This window comes from Amphiprion ocellaris, chromosome 2 (assembly GCF_022539595.1).
Source record: "Amphiprion ocellaris isolate individual 3 ecotype Okinawa chromosome 2, ASM2253959v1, whole genome shotgun sequence".
In the NCBI taxonomy this organism is placed as follows: domain Eukaryota; kingdom Metazoa; phylum Chordata; class Actinopteri; family Pomacentridae; genus Amphiprion; species Amphiprion ocellaris.
Window position 1 is genome coordinate 18,621,919 of NC_072767.1, and position 21,180 is coordinate 18,643,098.

At 39.7% G+C, this 21,180-nt stretch overlaps 1 protein-coding gene across 1 annotated transcript in view; it reads left to right on the forward strand.

The window, feature by feature from the left end:
* The window catches only part of LOC111567450 (ephrin type-B receptor 1-like), a 110,440-nt gene that overhangs the window by 52,776 nt on the left and 36,484 nt on the right, over positions 1–21,180 (forward strand). Inside the window, exons 7-11 of the mRNA XM_023268592.3 lie at positions 4,971–5,233; positions 7,415–7,490; positions 8,978–9,102; positions 20,464–20,629; positions 20,947–21,052. Of these exons, the coding sequence (XP_023124360.1) occupies positions 4,971–5,233; positions 7,415–7,490; positions 8,978–9,102; positions 20,464–20,629; positions 20,947–21,052 (736 nt within the window). The remainder of the gene's footprint in view (positions 1–4,970; positions 5,234–7,414; positions 7,491–8,977; positions 9,103–20,463; positions 20,630–20,946; positions 21,053–21,180) is intronic.

Genomic DNA, 21,180 nt, shown 5'->3' on the forward strand with positions numbered 1-21,180 from the left:
TGTTATTGTTTAGTTGATTAGAAGGTGGTTGTTATTAAATTCGGACGGTCATTTGGTTGACATTTTAGTGATATCCATTAATTTTTTATGAATAAATGATTGTTTCCAGTGGTGGCGCAACAGTTAAGTCTCTGGACTACTGATCAGAAGGTCAGTGGTTCAAACCCCGATGTGGCCACTGCTGGGCCCTTGAGCAAGGCCCTTAACCCTTCCTGCTCCAGGGGTGCTGCACTATGGCTGACGCTGCACTCTGACCCCGATTGGGATAAGCAAAAAGCAACAGTTCACAGTGCGGTAATGTATTTGTGACAAATAAAGGCAAGTTATTATTAGAATAAATAATTATGGAATTTCTAAAGACCTAATCATAATGAACATAAAAAAATGTTACTTTTTTCTTTATTTTTAATAAAAATGTATGCAAGATATATCCTATGGACTTCAAAAGTCCCTCAATTTTATATTGACCCTCTTATTGCTTCTAAATAAGTGTTTCCTTTTGTGCAAGCCCCTTGGTTACAGTGGAAAGGAAAAAGAGGAGAAACTCAGGAAGAAACCTCTGGCAGAACCAGGTTCAAGGAGGGCGGCAGTCTGCCTCAACCAGCTGATGTTAGGGTAAAGGGGAAAGAAAGCAGGACAGACAACATATAAGAGAGCAATTAACAAGTTGTGATATTGTAGTAATCCAGCTTCACATGTATAAAAAACAGGAAACTTGATGATTTCCCTTTGTATCAATAGCTACATTCCGAACTGCAGATGCAGTATTGCTATTACCAGATTAGCTGGAGTAAGTGTAGCCTAACATCATTGCTATGTTTGAACCTGCCTGCTATCACAGTGTCCTATGGTTGATGCAGTTGTTTAGTCTGGATTTGAGCTTGATTGATGGCCTCCTCATTAGCTTATATAAAATAAACCAAATATCTGAGAGTTTGTTCATCCAAACAAATCCGAACAGGTTAGATGCTGCAATATCTGGACTGAAAGTTGTTGTAGCGTATTATAAAAAGAGCGTCAAAGTGGAAATTTATAAAAAGATTTTGCCACAATCGTTATGGAACAGTTGATGGGGTTAACCTATTCTGACAACAGAGAAAGTACATGAAAAGCCTCACCTCAACAGCAGTAACACCCTCTCAAATTGATGCTGATAGAAGAAAAATCAACTTCCCCAGTGAAAAGGTGTCAGGTGTCAACCTACTCAGCCTACACAGCTCTGTGAATTACCTTGGCAATTTCAATTCAAGGACAAAAACAAATTGAGTTGCAGGCTCTTTCAAACACAACACAATGAAAAAGAAGAGTGAAAACTTTGAAAACAGTGGGATAGAAGTGTAATATAGGAGGGAGCTTCCATTTATTTATATTTGGCACGAACTCAATCAGATATAAAAATCAGATCAGTGAAATGGAAGAGTGAGTGCGCAGTGTGTGGATAGTTGCCTGACAGAAAATCATTCCCTCAGCATGCCTCATGGGCTACATAGGTACGGAGGAGGTATGTGTGTACCGCATCCATGTGTGGGGTTTTTTTGTAGTGTATTTTTGTGTATAAGTCAGATTAATATTGTGTAAATCACTTACAAAACTGTGAAAAAAGCCACAAGGTGGCTTGAACTGTGGCACAGATTGTGTCTCTGAAGCTTTTGGATCGGTGTTTGTTATTGCAGCAGCAAAACTGGAATTGTAAAATGTGATTATCGCCTTTTTTCTTTCTTTTTTTGCATTTGAATGTGTGCTTGCTGTGAACTCTGTGTGTCTGACAGTTTAAACAAATTTATATTTGTGCTATTTAGATAAAAAGTAAGATGGAGTGAATATCTGTGTCAACACACTGCATGTGCCTGTGTGTGCATAACTGTGAATGCACAAACGGGTCCTCTCTCTCTCTCTCTGTAGAAATGTTTATAAGATGATGCTACTTAGATTTTCAATCCCCTACTGATCGTTGGCACTTTGATTCTGGCTGTCTCTGAGTGTCTGTTTGAGAAACACACACATACACATATTCCACAGGGCCATCTCAGTCGTGTCTTATGACTCTGTGATTTAGCAGATGCCAAGGTTGAATATCCATTTCATCTCAACTGCTCTTGTTTCGCGCATGTGTCACAGCGCCTGTGATGTTTGTGAACAGTCAAGGAGAAGTGCCCCCGCTAGGTTAAGCGTTGTGAAAAATCTGGCAGTGCACTAAAGACCCACTTTAACACCCTAAAAACCCGAGCTGCTCCTCAGATCAAAGAGAGAACCAGTGACAAAGAAAATGACTACAAGGAGACACTGATTCTCTGGGTCACTTTTGACAGTGACAGTGTTGCCTGAAGCCCAAATTCCTTACATATTGGTTGGAAAAGGCATTTGTCAACTTTGCATGTAGGCAGCACTAAAATGACAGTTTGATTTAAATCCTAAAGCCTCTAGAATCATATGAGTTGATACCAGTAAAGTTAAACTATCATTGTTATATTCACTGGTCTGTGTGAAGAAAAATCTTGCCTTTAATCTAAGATTTGTTGATTCTTGACTTGCTCTGTGGCCAAGAGTGTGTTCCATGGCAATACTTTACTTCTGAATATAAATTAAAGATTTCTGAGATACCAAAGATGGAATAGGACAAGATTTTATCTCTGTTGCAAATCCCCTGTGCATAAGAATTACTCAGCTTATTGTTTTTTATGTACGGAATACTACAGAAATGACAACACTCCTGTTCAATACCACTTAAATGTCAGATCATTCCAAGTAGAGTGTTTGCTCTGATTATTAATCAAATGCAAATACTAAATACAGACTATATTAAGAATCTCAGTATAACAGAACTGAATACGCCTGAGATCACTGAATGAAATTGAGTACACCCATGATTTGTAATTGCATGAACACAGTTACAAAGTGGCTACTGAACACCAACACTTTTCCAGCTTTGGGTTCAGGTTAGGATTAAATGGACTGTGTCTATTTGCATGTCTACCTTATGGCTCCCATGGAAAAGAATTGCCAGAGGATGTAATAAAAAATCTGACTCTGAGTCTTAACAAAGATGAAAAATGAGGCAGGATCAGTGACCAATTACAAGTCAGCTGATTAGCACAGTTGCAGCAGTAGTCAGGAGGTATAGAATGAGCAATAGTACCGCTAATCAGAGTCTCACTGGTTGTCCCTCATGAAAACGCCATGGACAGTGCAGTACTTTGACAATACAGCTCTGAAAAACTGTTTTGTGCTTCCGATTTGGCACAGCACTTATCAGTGAAAATCAATGTTTCTGTGACAGCTCAGACACTCTGAAGAATATTGCATAATGTCAACCTTTCTGGAAGATGTTCAGAAACAGAACCCTTACTTGCTCTTTGGCACAAAGCTACAAGATGAGACTTTGCTTTAGAACATCAAAAGAAGCCTGATGGCTATTGGGAGCCCATTCTTCCGTCAGATGAGACCTACATAAATCAGCTCAACATAGATGGAGTCCAGTCTATTTGTACCTGGCCATGACCACCACAGTGAATACATCATCCCAACAGTAAAGCACAGAGGTGGGAGTGTGAAGATATGCGGCTGCATGAGAACAAAAGGTGTTGAGGAGATGACATTTATAGATGGCACCACGAATATCTGTGGATATACCAAAATACTGGCTGACAACAGCCTGCAGAAGCTTGGCAGAAGAAGAATATTCCAGCAAGATAACGATCCAAAACACAATGCCAAAATCACACAAGAATTTCTGAAGAAGACAAAGTGAAGTATGTCGCTTGACTTGAATACAGTGGAACACCTTTGGGGTATTTTAGGAAAGAGAAAGGCAAAGCAACACAATCCACCCAGCAAAGAGCAGCTGAAAAAATTGTCTCTAAAGATTGGCAGAACATGTCTCCAGAAATTTGTACAACTCTAGTATCCTCTCCAAAGAGAAGGATTGAGTCTGTCATCAAAAATAAAGCTGGGCATAGAAAGCATTGAAGAAATATTTGCATCTAAATCTTAAATAATGAAAGGTGTGCTGCCTTTTGTTGCATTAAGTCCTTGCTGTGGGACCTTCATTTAGTAAATCTAAACTTTAACTGTTAGTTTTTGATTTTACACCAGACAAAAAACATCTTACTGTGTAATTTAAATGTAATTCAGTTATTTAAAAATGATGCAATTTCAAATCTTTTGGCATTGGTTGTTATTGTACAAGGGTGTGTTCATTACAGCTGGATACTGTAAAATAGGACTGTAACCAGTGATTATTTCATTATGACGTAATCTGTCAATAATTTGTTGCAATTAATTATTTGTTTATTCTGAATGTAAAAAATGATTGTGTGTTATATTTTACCAAAGGCCTAAATTAAGACTATATTTTTGTACCTAATCCTGCATCATAGGACACAAACTGTACTATGGTTGTATGTGCTGAATTGTTTCTCAGTCGTTATTCTTCCAATTTGTCAGATATCTTCTGCAGAAAATGTTTTATAACAGGAGGATAAATACTCTAGCATCTGCAGAAACTAAAACAAATAATTATAGCTCACATATGACATACTCCCATCGGACATTTACTTTAATGGCAAACTTCTTGGCATGCTTTTTACTGCAATGTTATATTAAGTGGGAGGTTTATAGTTTATTGCATACATGCAGTGATTCTCTGTTTACACAACAGCTTGCTTACCTATAAAATACCAGACATCCTTTGATAATAAAAAATCCATATGCAAGCCATTACTAGACAGCGCTTAATAAAAGAAACAAATGATTTCCTCAAGTGCTTGGTACAATTAAGCCTGATTGTATTCAGGTGTAGAGCGGTGACTTGCATTAAGCTGACAGACTAATCTTAATTTGTGTGATTGATATCTGCGGCGCTTTGGCATGGACGGTTACAGAGTGATTAAAAGACAGACTGAAGCAGACAGTGGAAGCATCCATTTTTCAGTGTTCATTCCCCCTGAATGTCTTCTCATTTCTCTTGCCAGGTGTTCCTTCAGCTCCTCGCAATGTGGTCTCAGTTGTCAACCAAACGTCAGTGCTGCTGGAGTGGCACCCACCACGTGAGACGGGCCACCGTGACGACTTGTCATATAACGTCTTATGCCGCCGATGCCACAGCAGCGAGCGGCGGGCGTGCCAGCCGTGCGACGACAGTGTGGTATTTGTTCCCGGCAAGCGGGCGTTAAAGGACACAAGTGTTGAGATCAGCAAGCTGCGGGCCCACACTTCCTACACCTTCGAGATACAGGTTTGTCCCCAAAGACACACATGTTTTTAAATCTGTGTTTGCACTGTTTGATGTTGTTAACAGAAATATTCAGTGACAATCAGTCTTTTGACTATCACACACATCTGTAGGCCAAAAAGATGTCTGTGAAAAGTTGTTGTATCCAGGATTTGAAGCAGTTACAGCGAACTCCAAAGTTGACCCAGAATTACAGCAATCAAAATATGTTAAAAACTTCAAATGGGCCCGATTTAAATTGGCTCAGAGGAGTCAGCAGCTGTAGTCAACTGTAATCACTCACAAGGTGTTAAGAGGTCATGTCACTAAGAAAATTTGATGAACATATTTTTCTATCTTCCCATAGCTGATTATTTAAGTTGCTCTGTGTATAAATTTGACCCATATTTCCAGAGACCTGTAATAAATCTAAGAAAGAACCAGAATTCATGATTGATTTTTGTGACAAAGACACACAGGTTTCAATGATTCCATCACAGAAGAGTTATAGGAGTCATTGGAAATTCGAAATTGCCATGATATACATGATCTTTACGATGTATGTAAACTTCTGTTCACTGCTGTACATTACTACATAACTGCGGGTTACACTGTAATCCCTGCATAGCTCCAAAAATCTGCTGATTTATTAGCCAAGTGACTCCAAGAGACTTTTGGATCTATTCTAGCTGCCATGCTATTCAGTAAACTACTCATTCCCCACTTTAAAAACAGCCTTGGTGCTGTCAGCTCTTGTTTTAAATGCAAAATAGCTGCCACTATAATGCTCAAGGATGCTAAAGCTGCGTAGATGCTTGCATACATGCTTTTATGCACAATCTCCAATTATATTCCTGAACTCACAAGGTCACCCTGAAGTATATAAAGCCAGTACAATGGTGAACCTTCAATCTTCTACCATCTGTCTCTTGTACCATAGATGCTGAGGGCCTAAATCAAGGACTTGCACTATAATTGTTTAGGAATAATTCAATCTCCGTGTGTATGCAGTGAAGGTTAATGTTAGAGGTCAGTGAATCTACTAAATAAAAATGGCTTTTTTTTTTTTTTTTTTTAGTATAATCCTCTCCTAAATATACACTGACATGAATACTGCAGATCCATCAATATGAATTTCAAGCATTTTCAAGCGCTGTTATGAACAGATCAATATTGATGAATGACTGAAACAATGACATGATAATGAAAATATTTATTGTGAAAATTTTGATTGTGATTTGACATGCTTACAAAAGAGAGCCACCTTTAAAGACATGAATTTTCATTGAGATGTCATTGGTTTATCTCATTTTGACCCAAAATTAAAATGTGCAAAAGTGGAGAATACAACAGCTAATCTAATAAAATTGAGTCTGCTGTCACAGTTAGATGTCACCTGAAGACCTGAATTTACTGACAGTTTTTTAATGTATTTGGGAAATACTGGGGCTTTTTTGACAAAGATCAGCACAAACCACATAGAGACACTTTACTCTTGGAACATAAGTTATTCTTCAGTGTAAAGAAAATCACAAATAAATAAAAACAATAATGTCAAAGTAGATGCACCCTGAACTATATATGCACAAGGATATGTCCTCCTCAATAGGATAGCACTCTGTCAAATCTTAGAAACAACAAAAAGCAAAAACATGGCCAACCATGTGGATGCCTACTTTAGACCATTGTACTACAAAGAACGATGTGAACGCATATATGAGCATTATTGTATCAAATGAGTGAACAGATACATATTTTTCATGTTATTCACTTCACCCATCATTGGTTTTAATGTAGTGGCTGATTGGTGTATTTAGCTAATCACAGCAAGGTAATCTTTTCTTAATGCTTAGCAGAGCAGGGCAGCTTTACCTGATGTGTTGTGCCCCACACTGGATTTTAGCAAGTTTATCAAGCCTAGTCTGATATTATCAGTATTTGTCAAACTCACCCAAAAAACGTTTTCTCATGTAACATTAAAAACAAAATGGAATATTATTTGAATGCGAAAAATAAGGCTTGTTTGTCCTAGTGTGTAAGTCAGGCAGCTGGTCAACACAAGATGCTGTTTCTTTCTTATCATGTCATGCAGCATCAAACACAACCAAATGGAGTTAACATAAGGAATTGCCATGAATTAAAGTAAGTATTAATGTGAATGTTTGTAATGTCAAATAACTGACCGTTACTGTTCATTCTGTACAGGCAGTCAATGGAGTCACCAACAAGAGCCCCTACCCCGCCCAGCAACTGTCCATCAACATTACAACCAATCAGGCTGGTGAGTTGGGAGTGCAAAGGCCGTGTGTGTGTGTGTGTGTGTGTGTGTGTGTGTGTGTGTGTGTGTGTGTGTGTGTGTGTGTGTGTGTGTGTGTGTGTGTGTGTGTGTGTGTGTGTGTATGTGTGTGTGTGTGTGTGTGTGTGTGTGTGTGTAAACATCTGTGAATGTGTGCCTTCCCTGGGGCTCAGTGGATAATGCGAGGGAAGGATGGCTGGAGAGATAAAGGAAATTGAGCTTTTAATTCATAAAACATTTTAGAAGCTTGTCATCTTCTTGCCATCTCTCTCCCCCATTCTCCGTCTTTCCTGCACAATTACAGCTTTCATCCTGTTTTCCTCCTTCCTTCTGTTTCTCTCAGCTTTATCCCCTCTCCCTGCCCTCCTCTTCCTCCTTCTCCCACAGTGTAATTCTTAGAGACCATAAAGTAACTGAGTTATTACTCCATCAATACTTTATGGAGACAGACACAAGTGATATTTCCACCGCTACCCAAATTTAGATTTAAAAGCCGCTTTGCTATGGAAAACACATCATTTACTTCATCTACAGCAACGCCGGCTCATTTCTAATCGAAACATGATCCATTGTCACCCTGCTGCCTTCTCAGCGCATTTGTTACTGCTCCCGGAAGCAAACCTCTCTTATCCGTCGAATCTTTTAGGACTCGGCAAAAACTGATTTATTTTCAGGTTGACTGCACTGGGGGGATTTTTAAATTATGCAATAGGTTTTGAGCGCATTTCATTGGACCTTAGGATATGAAACTCACTCCACATAGCGAGAAGCGTGTAAATTGTCAATCGTGGCAATATTAAAAAAGACTGTGAGGTTTTCAGGTGACAGCTCGCTCATGCTGTCAGATTTTGGCTACAGAAGAAGTATTTGGCTCATGAGGCATCATGGCGTTTACTGAGCGTTATGGCAGCACCATGATGTCCCGATGACTCAGCTGTGTAAGATGCGTACTATCTATTTAGGATATAATGGTTTCAGACTGGAGCACCATAAAAACCATGGAGACAAATTCAATTAGATTTTCAGTTTTTTTTCTTTAAAACACCCATCTTAATTAAATTTCAAACAGTGTAATACATCCCACTGTGATCCAGTATCAGTCTTATTGTCCTGAATCCTTCCCGACTCCACGCTACTATCAAAGTACAAATGTGATGAAAACCATCTCATAAAACGATCCCAGAAGCAAAACCATGAAATAAATTACAGCCACCAGCTTCTGCTTCTTAAAATTATGGGTAAAAATGCATTGCAGACATAACTCTTGTTTCCCCATCAGTGACAAGTGCAGTACTTTGTTTTCATGAGACTGGAAGAGGAAACATTTTTCTCCTTTGGGTGCAAATAATCTTTGGCAATATGTCATGACGTTATACGTTATATTTCCATATTTATGGTGTTTAAGCATGCTAGCGAATCCTTTAACCGTCTAATTGATTATGTGTTTTTGTGTGTTTGTGTGTTTTTAACAGCTCCCTCAGTAGTTCCCATAATGCACCAAGTGAGCTCAACGAGCCGTAGTTTCTCGTTGTCATGGCCACCGCCCGAACAGCCCAACGGAATTATCCTGGACTATGAGATGCGATACTATGACAAGGTAGAGTGGGATGATAAATGTCTGTGAAGGTTTGTGTGTGTTTCTGTGCTTTTTAGTGTTATTGTCACAGCAAGTAATCCGTTAAAGAGTCGATAAAACGGGCAAATCAATATCAACTGCATCAAAGTCATCTATTATCAGGACTCTTACTGAAGACCTGCAAGAGTCTCACTTCTTTACAAGTAGCTCATCTCATAAAAAGAAGCGAAAAGCTGTCTCGCGAATTGCAGGTATGTTTATTTTCTCAGAGGCATGTTTTTACACCATTTTTCTGTACGATCTTGATATTTGCACATATTTCCAAGTCCGTGGGGAAAAGCGTTACAGTGTTTGTGCCGTGCAGCCTGTGATATTGCTCTGTTGTTTGCTGAGTGAGATTGTTTCCTGGATTCGTCTCCTCCGTTTACTGTGTTGATGTGGGGTTCAAGTTTCTGTCTTTATGATCTTATTCAGTTCTATAGACGAGAAGGCATTTATTCTGGTGCTAAAATAAAGATCACCACCCCTTAAAATTGTAATTGTCATTTGCATATGCTAAGTATGTGGCAATGTTTCTGCAGATAGCCTTGGATATGATTGTCAGGCATACATGATGATGTAATAGTGCATCAACTCTTGCCCTCAACTATATACAATGATCAGACACAGCATTAAAACCACTGACAAGTGAGGTCAATATTGATCATTTCGCTACAATGCAGTGTTTTGCTTGGAAACCTTGCGTCCTGGAGTTTATATGAATGCTACTTTGACATGCACCATCCACCTAATCATTGAGTACAAGCAGACACCCCTATGGCAGCAAGGCAGTGTCCCCTGCCACACCCCAAAAACTGCTCAGAACCATCTTGAGGAACACAAACAATAGATCAAGACGTTGGCCTCCAAACTCAATAGATCCCAATCCAATCGAGGATCCATCACCACAGGAGGTGCTGTTGCCATAGTTGTTTTGTGGGCTCCAGGATCCGACACAGTATTAGGTGGTTGTAGTTTTTTGGTGTGAGAACACTCTGCAAGAATTGGGGGTCATTCTTTATTTGTATCAGAATGGTGCCTGTTGTACTTTGGATTCTGGTTTCTGTAACGTATCATACACTTATGTGAGGGACATTCTTTGAACAGCAGTTTATACGCACATGGTAAATTAACAAATGAGAAAACTGTAGAACCAGTGCTGGTAGACAGATGTGCCTTTTATTATCTTTGGATAGAGCCAGTTTTTTCCCCATTTCCAGTCTTTGTACCAAGCTCAACTAACCATTAGTGCCTGTTGTTTCATAACAAAACAAAATCTAAACTTGTGCATTTTTGCCACAGTGTAAAACTATTCCTTTATAAAGTTAATAAATATCACATTAATAAAAGATTTTAAAAAGACATAACAGTAATAACAGGGGAAAAGGCTGATGTTCAGAGGAAACAAAACATTAGCCCAACAAGGATACAATATCATTCAAAATAATGATCACCACTCAGTAGTGTATTCTGCAGTTTTTATAATATTCTCATCATAATTACTAATTATTTTCTGTCGCTTAACATGACCGCTACTGTTTGACAAAAATCATTATCGCTGAGTCCAGCAGCTGATCGACATGACATGAAAATTAAAGACAGCACTATAAATATGCTGTCAGGCTATTTATTACATCTATAATTCCTTCCCAAGTATTTTTATCACACTTGTGGTAGATGTCTGTTCATGTATCATCTTTCATACAATGTTATTTTCTAATAAGTCAGGATTGATCTGAGAGCTACAATGCATATTTCATGGGGCCTGTTGCCTTACTGACAGGGTTTACAGTGATGGAGAGCCTCTCTTTACTCCAGCACACATAAATTGTTGATAATATTGTGCGGCAAAAATGAGCGTCCATTCATTCACAGTGAGCCTTTGTTAAACTATAAGAAGATTGGTTGTGCTATTGACTGTCACCATCATGCATAGAAAATGTAAAATATTTATTTTTAAAAGACAGATTGATTGATTTTTTTGAATCATAAAAAGTAGCGATTTTTTTCCATGAACCCCTGACAAAGTAGTTGAAGCTACCACATAAACTGCAATGTAAACTCCAAGTGAAAATCCAATTAAGTCTACACATACAATTTAAACTAATTTATGTTTGACCAAAAAGTTAAAAATGTGGTCCCATCTCAGCTAAATCTTTAAATATTTTGATGTCACACTGCAGGAGATGAAATTACATACTCTGTAGCTGTTTAATAATAATATAAACATATCAGCACTTCATCACTTCTTTATTTTCACTCCTGGGATGCCCTTTTCTTCTGTAGGCTGTCATGATATTTGCACATATTCCAAAGCCCGTCGGGAGGAATGTCATAGTGTTTGTGGACTGCACCCACTAACATCACACTATTGTTTGCTGAGTGAGATTGTCTCCTAGATTCATCTCCTCAGTGTTGATGGAAGGGTCAAGTCTGTCTGTGGACCTCAGCACATCCCTGAAGTCAGCACAGGCCAGTGATATTAGTTATCTTTATCAGTGAATGGCAGACTCTTTCCTCCCAGAGACGAGCTGCTCCACAGAAAGCACAATGTCTGGATGTTGGTAGGTTCTTTCCTTGGCAGCTGAAATTGAGGGAAAACAATAGATTTTCAAAATTTCTCAAAATTCCTTGTTTCCTTGTATCTGTCTTCTAACCCACTGCAACTTGCAGAAAAATATTCAGTGAGAAGTGTCATTATGTCCCTTAACCAAACTGTTTGCTAATTTCCTTTATCTTTCCCACTCTTAGCCATTGAGTTGAGAATGAAAGGAAGTTGTCTCAATCTTCGACATCCTGTGCAGGTGCTTATACCATTTTTTTCATCACTTATCCAAGGGCAGGTTAAGTTAATTAAGATGTCCATCTTACTAGCAACGTCTCCCAGCGTGTCCTGCGGGAAAACAAGGCATTCCCAAACCACATTAGATATATAATCCCTCCAGCATGTTTGAGTCTACCCCAGGTTCTCCTACCTGCCATGAATGCCCAGAAATTCCCCATTGGCAGGCACACAGATGGCATTCTTATCACATACCACCTCAGCTTGCTTTTTTCAACCTACGAAGCAGCTCAACTCTAGTCCCTCTTCTCTCCTTCCAGATGTCTGAGCTGCTTCTCAGGTCTCTAAAGATTAGTGCAGCCACATTATAAAGGAAAGAAATTTTTGACTTTTGTATCTGTGATTTTATTGTTGTTGTCAGCTAAGCCTTGGGACCGTGGTTGACGTTTGGAGCATAGATCAATGGGTAATTGTTCCAGTAAGTGGTCTGCACTCACATGGCATTTTTCTACCTTGGTAGTTTCCCATTCACACATAGGTGGTGACAGATTTTTGCCCGCCATCAGGAGCAACTTTGCGTTGGTACCCAAGGACACATTGACATGCAGATGAGCTGGGGATCGAACTGCCAGACTACTGACACTTTCACAAAATTCCATGTTGTCAAGGTGAAGGGGTTTGTACGTCTCTGTGAACCTGAGTCCACAGGTGAATAATACCTGTAACGTCTGAGCAGGGAAACTGGTGCCCTTTCTTGTAACAAGACTGGGAGAGAAACTTACCAGTGAGCATTTATCGGTCTGGAATTGACCCATGGATTTCAGTTGGGTAGCCAATGTCATGCAGACTCACCACTTGCAGGGACAGGCGCTGGCATTGGATGAGTTGTTAGGGTTTGGCCACCCCTAATGTAAGCTGTCACATTCTCATCAGAGGTGTTTCGAACTTTGTCATCCTATTTTCCATTATGTGCAACCACCTGAAGTGGGCATATTCTGTGATGACTCTGACCTACTGAAGCTCTTTCCTAGATCTGAAGCAGTAGGAGTCTAGAAGTAAATGTGCTATTTCACTTGTTTTCATTTTTTCGGAGGAGAGATTAAAGTGTTAGTGTTGGTAAAAATGCTGCTCCGTATTTTTATGTTCAGCATCGGAGGATAATTCTACCTTTGTAGCTGAATCACTTAAAGACAAGAGGACTAAAGTGCTAGTTTATACCCTACTGGGTGCTGTTCAAAGCTGCTACCATTCCGCTCTGTGAGGCAGTCTGACAGAAGCAATCAAGCTTCCAGCTGTCCTATAGTGGACAAGGTCCTAATCTGTATGAACCAGGGTGTCTCTGCAACAAAAGACTGAATGGCAGAGTTCATTGATCAAACTATCCCAAATAAAGAATGTCTAACCTGAGGCACCAATGTGAGCCTCTGATTCAGGGGTAAAACGTGCACAACCTGATTTCTTTCCCATCAAAGGCTGCTGATGTAGGAAAGAAAATTGTGGAAAGAAAGGAAATTGTGACTGCATATCTTGTCTTTGTAATTCAATCAATGGGAAGCAATGAATCTTGAGACTAAAAGTTAAATTACTAGCATATATGTCACCCAAAGGTAAATATAAAAATGTCCTCATATTTTCTAAAGCTGAGCCACCAGCTGCAAAAACAGATAGACTTTCACTGCAGGCAGATTAAAAACAAAGAGCAAAGCACCTACAAGGGTTTATGTTAGATATATGACAAAGAGCCCATGGCCTCTCATCCACAGCCCTCATTTTATTCAAGCCATCCTCCTTTCCATTTTACAAGCCTGAAGAAAATAGTCTTTGGCATTTTGGGGGGATACCACTTCTGGTCCCTGTGCTCATTTTTTCTTTTTAATACATGCTGTCAGTGAGTTGGTGCTTTCATAACTCACTGAAACTCTCAACTACAAACAGAACTACAAACTTTAAATGTTCGAGACTCTTGTCAACTGTTTTTTTCTTATCTATTCTCTTTGATGAAAACACTCAGTCGCAGTCCTAAAGTCCATTGCTCTAGAGGACTTGCTCAGAGATTCCAATTTTCTACCACAACATAGTGTATGGCTGGAATTTTACTGTGCTACACAAGAAGAAAAGACACTGTGTGTTCGTGTGTCTCAGTTTTATAGTTGGGGTTATGATTGCAGCTTTTAAAGTTCTAGTACAGCACTAGCACAGCCATGCATCATTACATAATTAGTAATGAGAAATTATTGCTTCCGAGTTTGCATTCCAACCGTGTGTTGATGCTTTTGATAAATTGCATTCAACTTTTAATGGAATTAAGCAATAATTTATGTATGGCGGTATTCACAGTAGGCACACAGAGTAACCTTGGTATCTTTCAGAAGTATACTTTTAATGAGACTGGTCTTGTAATTACACCAAATTTTATGCAAAGATGTATTTAAACCAGAGTCTTCCATGTCTTACTCTGATGTTGAAATGCTTCTAAATGATCTGTTCATGCTGATCCTAGTGTCTGTTGTCTATAATGTAACTGTCCTCATTACTGACTTTCAATCACAAAATATGATTTAAAGAGATCTTCCAGAGATCACTGAGTATGAGAAGTAAGGGTTTTGTGAAAAATTGCATTTTATATTCTTGCAAATAATGAGTGTCATCTTAGTAGCAAAGGCAGAAAATTTGTGGTGCTGCTTCTACTGCTTTCTGGAAATCAGTCTTATCAACAATCACCACTGGTTTCTTTGAACCGTGACCATAGACTATTTATATAAAGGTGGATATAGCTTGTTGCCCTAGAAGTGCCCTAAACCTGTATTATTTCTAACAGCCAGCAGTTGCAGAAAGAAGTGTGATTGTGTTGAAGTCTTTGAAAGAAATTACTCTACTTCTGCCTTGATTTTCTTAGTGAGACTGTGGACTGTTTTCAAGTCTGCTGTGATGCTGCATGATTTTCATCTAGTAAATGGTCTCATGTAGAGAAAAATAAAGAATAAATATGTTTAAAGGTGGGGTTTCCTTGTGACTAAGAGGTTGCTATTGTATTATCATGCGTTGTATCGTAAGTTCTTGGTCAGATTCACCCTCGTTTGTTATACCTGGTTAAAGAACACCAAGATGGAATCTACAAATCAGCGGGTCATGCCACAGTCACTCCATTCATCTTTGATATATTGTTGTGAACATGACCATTAACTTGCCCTCAACAAAGTGGCATTTCAGAAAAAGCTCATATGACTTGTTTTTGTAACTTAGACATAGTCTAATGCATTTTGGAAGGTTGCTCCAATTGTTTTATTATAGTGTGAAAAGCTAAGAATATTCAGTTTAAGGGAAAGCACATCATGACAATATTGGCAAACTTATTGTAACATACAGGTCTGGCCAAAGGTTTGACACACGTCTGATCTTTAGATCCATATATACATCATACAAAACCAACAGGGAGACATTCTGCAGCAGTCCAATAGCCACAAACATGGTGCTAGAGTCAGAAAAAAACTATCTTCAGCCACAAGAAGAGCATGCAGTCCTGCAACAGATGGTTTGGTCCCCACAGAGCCCTGATCTCGACATCATGGAGTCAGTCTGAGATCACATGAAGAGGCACAAGACACTGAGACAGCTTAAAATCCACAGGAACACTGTGGCAAGTTCTCCAATATGCTGAGACAACGTGCCTGCCAAGTGCTTTGAAGAACTGTGCACCTAGGAGAAGTGGTGCACTAAAAATATAGCTTTTCCAGTTCACTTCACTTCCTGTGCAATACACTAATAAATAAAACCCATTCACAACAAAATTTTGAAAGCATCTTCACTTTACTTTCAGTGCCTAAAACTTTTACACGAAAAAGTATCAGAAAAAAAAAGCACAGCAACCCTTCCCCCATGTGCAGCGCTCTCAGCACGCCTACTTCTCACAGTTTTAGTAACAGCGAAGTTCCAGGGAAAGATGGTGAAAAGCGGGCAAAGAAAGAGAAAGTTGAGATTCTGCCTCTCGGAGAGCAATTAGAGTGAGTCAAGGACAGAGTGAGAAGTAGTGCTCTCACTAAGAGATGTAGTAGAGCTGCAGTCTGACAGCCACAGATAAAACCCTTAGTCAAAATCATGGCAGCGACTTTACTGTAAGTCAGCCTTATTTCCTACTGCTATTTTCTTATATTATTTAACACGGGAGCCAATTAAGATTCTGTATTTCACACCGTACAGCAGTCGACCGCATAAAGACTAGTTTTAGCGCTTAGCTTCAAGTGAAGTTGTCCTCAGGGAGCAGTTTGATAAGCCTGCAGAGAGAGGGGACAGGTTTTTTGAACCAGACAGCTGTACTGTGCCTCCTTTTTCTTGCAATTTTGTAATTTCTCCACCTTCCTTCCCTCCATCTACACGTCCATTCCTCCCTCAACCACCCTCCCTCCTACTTCACTCTATAGATAATGAGGTTTTAATGTAGTAAATTTGATATGGCACAGGAAGGCAGGATTTTTCCCCACTACTTATCTCTGGCTAGCAGGCCTTCCCAGATGGGCTGGCCCCTAACCTCTTCACTCTGGCAAGCATAGAGCCGCCACCACCCCCCCAACACACACACACACACACACACACACACACACACACACACACACACACACACACACACACACACATACACACACACACACACACACACACACACACACACACACACACACACACACACACACACATACACACACACACACACACACACACACACACACACACACACACACACACACACACACACACACACACATACACTGACACCTTCTCAGGCTTCTCAACACTGCAAATTCTATAGCTGTCTATGTGTCATGTCCTAATTGTTCGAGTGGGATTAGTGGAGTCCGTCTTTGGTCGTAGTTCTGTATGTCAAACCCTAACACAGTCAAAGAAATTGTGGCGCAGCATTACAATACATCAAGGTAGCAGAAGGATGAGGAGAGCAGGCTAAATGGAATGTAAGAAATCACAGAACATAATAGTAACAATAAATAGACCAATGAAAGGAGTTATAATAATGAAGGGGAAATGAGTGTTTGAGTTTTTATGCAGTCAGTTTTTCATAACCATCATCTTTAACCCTTTTTATTCATGTCTATGCTATCTCCTGACAACCCTCGCTCTGTTTCTCCCATCTCCCCTCAATTTTTTCCCACTCTTTTCCCCCTTACACTGTCTTCCTCATCAGTACCATCATCTCTCTTCCTCTCCTCTTTGCTCTGCCGTCAACCTCCTCCACCCTTCATCCTCACGGCAGGGTTCACCCCACCCCACCCCCACATGCCATCACCACACCGTATCTGTGGTTCTCTGTGGACCGTTTCCACTTAACCGCAGTAAAACCTTTTTTTTTTATCAGAAAGAAAGTGGCGGAAGAGAGGAAGTGTAGAAGGAGGCCACAAATAGATAGAGGTAAAAGGTGGTAGCCTTGGGTTTATAAGATAGGTCTGATACACAATTCACCTCAGGAAGATGAATGGAAGGCGAGAAGACAAAATGCTCACCTGTCTGTGTAGGTAATAGCTGATTAACTGCATTATTACTGTATTATATTTGCAGGGAATGAGTGGGTCAGCGAGGCAGAAGAATTATTAAGAGGCTGGTGGTCAACGAAAAGAATGTCTGGAAGATAGATGAGAGGAGGAATAAGAGAGGGGAAAGGCAAAGAGGGACATTTAAGGTGGTGGAAAGAAATATGAGGTAAAATGGAAGTGAAAATGACAGTGGGTGAACAAAAGGATTTATTGTAAAACGGTGCCTGAGTTTTAAAAGGTCAATTGAATCAAATTACAGAAAAACTAAAAAATTTTATTACTTAAATCTGCTGGTGTCTCGGAACGCAGATATTTTTTGTTTTATGTCATAAGGTTTTCAGATACTCTATTTTGCCTTTTCTCTGTTGTCACAACACTAAAATGGAGAAAAACTCTGAAAAATAGGATTTGTAGAAGCAATGACCCCGGATCTCTGCAAGACTTACTATTATGTGTTTTCTTAGGGACAATTTAGTCAGCAGAAAGTACTTCCACATACGACTGCGCCTACCAAGGTGTGGGCATTATCAAGAATAAAACTGGTAGTATTTCAGCCCATTTGCCGTTCTTGAGGTGTAATTTTTCAAAGCTTTGTGCTGTATGAGTGTTGTACTGTACTGTATCAAAACTATTTGTATGTTATCATCTAAAAAGCTTCAATTTGCAGACGTCTTAGCATTTCACTGTGGTGGAAAATACAGAAATTTATATGCAATCAGTACACTGCACCGTAAAACTGTAAATGTATTACTGCAAAAATGTAAAAGTCAGAGTGTTATTTTTTGCTTCTGAGGTTTGAGAAGGTTCTGCCCATTCATGAAGAGTGTATAGTGTCTCAGGGATGTACTTATTGTAAACTGGTCTGGGTCTTTCAGAGATAAAAAGACAGCTACGGCCTTGTCCTCATTGCAGTTTAGTTTAATAAGCTGGTGGGGGAAGGAATAGTTAAGAGGATGCTATACTGTTTCTAATATGTTGAGTCTGTTTCCTGGGGCCAGAATAATTACATTCATTTAACGCTCACTGAACCGAATACAGATTGTGAGAATCTTTTGAATGCCATCTGCCCATTCTGAATCAAATTAAGCTTCCTGATTCAAGTGGCGTAAAACATTTTATGGCACCAAAACCACAGCAACACTAGTTCTATAATTTGTAATATCAGTGCATACTGCAAAATGGTCATTTCTTATCTAGTCTGTCAACTATAGGAATGCACAATTTGTTTAATCACTATATACTGTATGACTGTTTCCACTGTGAGAGTCCAATGATCAAAATGCATTAAGCTTTTTGATTTTCATAGTAAAAAAGGAATGAATTTTAAAGAGTTAAGACACCAGACACTGACCGGAGTTGTTTCTTTTGTCCCTTCTCACCATGCTGTGGTGATGCAGAAGTGTAATCCAGGGTGTGTCAGTACACTGTGGCTCAGTAATGTGGTTGTAGATACGTAGAGAAACTAGCAGGGCTGCGTTAGTGCATGATAAAAATCCTTGGCAAGACTTTAAATTTTCAGTGTCGTTGCTGCTCGAAGGATGTTGTTGTTTCCTCTAGTGAAGAAAACCATAACACACAGATAGCAGAAGTGGGGGAGAATGCAGACTGAAAAGAACAATGAGTTATACCCGCATCCTACATCCAGTGAGTCAGACTATGTCTTGGGTTTATGTGCCACAATTATGGATAGACTCTTTCTTGAAACTTCTGTCCCATCTTTGTACAAATAGGTTAAATATGATTGTTCTGGTGCTGCTTTAAATTTTGAAAGATATTATTTCAAAAATACCACAACATCATTTTCTGAAAAAAAAAAAGGATGTGACGATTCATCTCTGTGGACTTGGAGAAAGTAGTCCCAATAAAAACTCTTCATAATGAAGTCTGTGGATTACTCAGAATAACTGGGACAATATTTCTGGAGAGATATATATATTTAAATGTCAGTCTTTTGCATTGACCATCGAATGGAATGTTCTTCACCTTCTCTGTTTTGGTGTGAACACAGATATGTGTAAAAGATATGATTCTGACTAGAATATGACATGAAGTAGGTCCTCCTCTTGAGTCACCAAAACAGCTCTGACTCATTCAGGTATAGATTTTATACCTCTGGAGTGTCATATAGTATCTGGCACCCACCAGGACACTGGCAGTGGATCTTTTAGGTTCTGTGGGTGGGCGGCCTCAGCAGTCTTGTCCTGGCACATCCCCCAGATACTCAATCAGACTGGGATCTGGGAAGTTTGGAGGCCAAACCAATTCCATGGACTCTTTGTTATGTGTCTTTGTCATTTGTCTTGTCATCCTGGAGGCATTTCTGAGTAATTTTTGCAGTGTAGCAGGGCACACTGTCTTGCTGGGGTCGGCCACTGGCATTGGGGAGTGCCATTGCTGAGGGGTGCTTTGTCTGCAACAATGTTAAAGTGGGTGGTACATGTCATAGTAGCATCCACGTGACCCATAGGACATTGCATCGTAACAAGATGATAAATGTTATTCACTTCACCTGTCATTGGTTTTAATGTTGTGGCGGATGCGTACCACCAGCGTGAGTGGTATACATGTTTTTTTAACATTATTATTAATCCTTTTTATCTTCAATGTGTTTGATAGTATTTTTTCTGTGGAGTTTTATACATTGTCTGGTTTGGTTCTTGTGATGCTGCCATAATGACCAGGTCTCCCTTAAGAAACAGGTTGCTGACCTCAATGTGACTTACCTGGTTAAATGAAGGTAGAACAAACAAACAAAATGAAATAAAGACACTAGGCTGAATTCAAACTCACATTGTTGCAGTAACTCAGTCCTGTCAGGGTGTCCATGGTTTCATAGTCTGAAAATGATGAATGCCTCGGATTGTGCTGGAGCTCAGGATTAATCTTGTTTCAGCTGAAGGCCAAGAAGCCAGTGCTGAATTTATTCTGTCTCTTTTAGTCTGTGACTGAAGAAGTATTCATATAGTCTGTCTTGGGTGCTCCTGAAATATATCTATCTGTGTCTCTGCACTTCCTCCTCAGGCCCAGTCATCAGTGCTGAACAGTTCAGTGATCCAAAGCGAGACACCTAATGTGGTTCTGGAAGGTCTGAGGCCAGGGACCGGCTATGTGGTCCAGGTGAGGGCCCGCACTGTGGCCGGCTACGGAGCCTACAGCAAGGAGATGCTCTTCCACACCCTCACTGACGGTAAGTAGGTGGGTGGTTGGTGTGTGTGTGTGTGTGTGTGTGTGTGTGTGTGTGTGTGTGTGTGTGTGTGTGTGTGTGTGTGTGTGTGAGAGAGAGAGAGAGAGAGTGCTTGCAGTCATGTAAAATGAGCCTTGTAAATGATATTTTACGTGTGTTAGAGAGAGAGAAAGAAATTGTCACTTGTATATTTTCCCTTCCAGAAATTTTCAGTTGTGTGTATGTGAGAGTCTCAAAAATATGAGAAATCTGAAATGTAATATCCCTTTGCTCAGTTTGTGTACTGGATGGTGTTTGTGTATGTGTGTTTATTTTTGCAGATGAGTATAAGTCAGAGCTTGGACAGCAGCTCTCCCTGATCGCAGGATCTTTAGTAGGTGGAGTGTGTATCGTCTCTTTGGTGGCTATCGCCATCATCTGTACCAGGTAATTCAGAGCAGACACACACACACACACACACACACACACCTCAGATATGCACCTATATACATGTGTGCCTCTAACATGTCCTAAAAGGTAGACGTGGAAGACGCGTGTCCTATCAGCAAACTTCC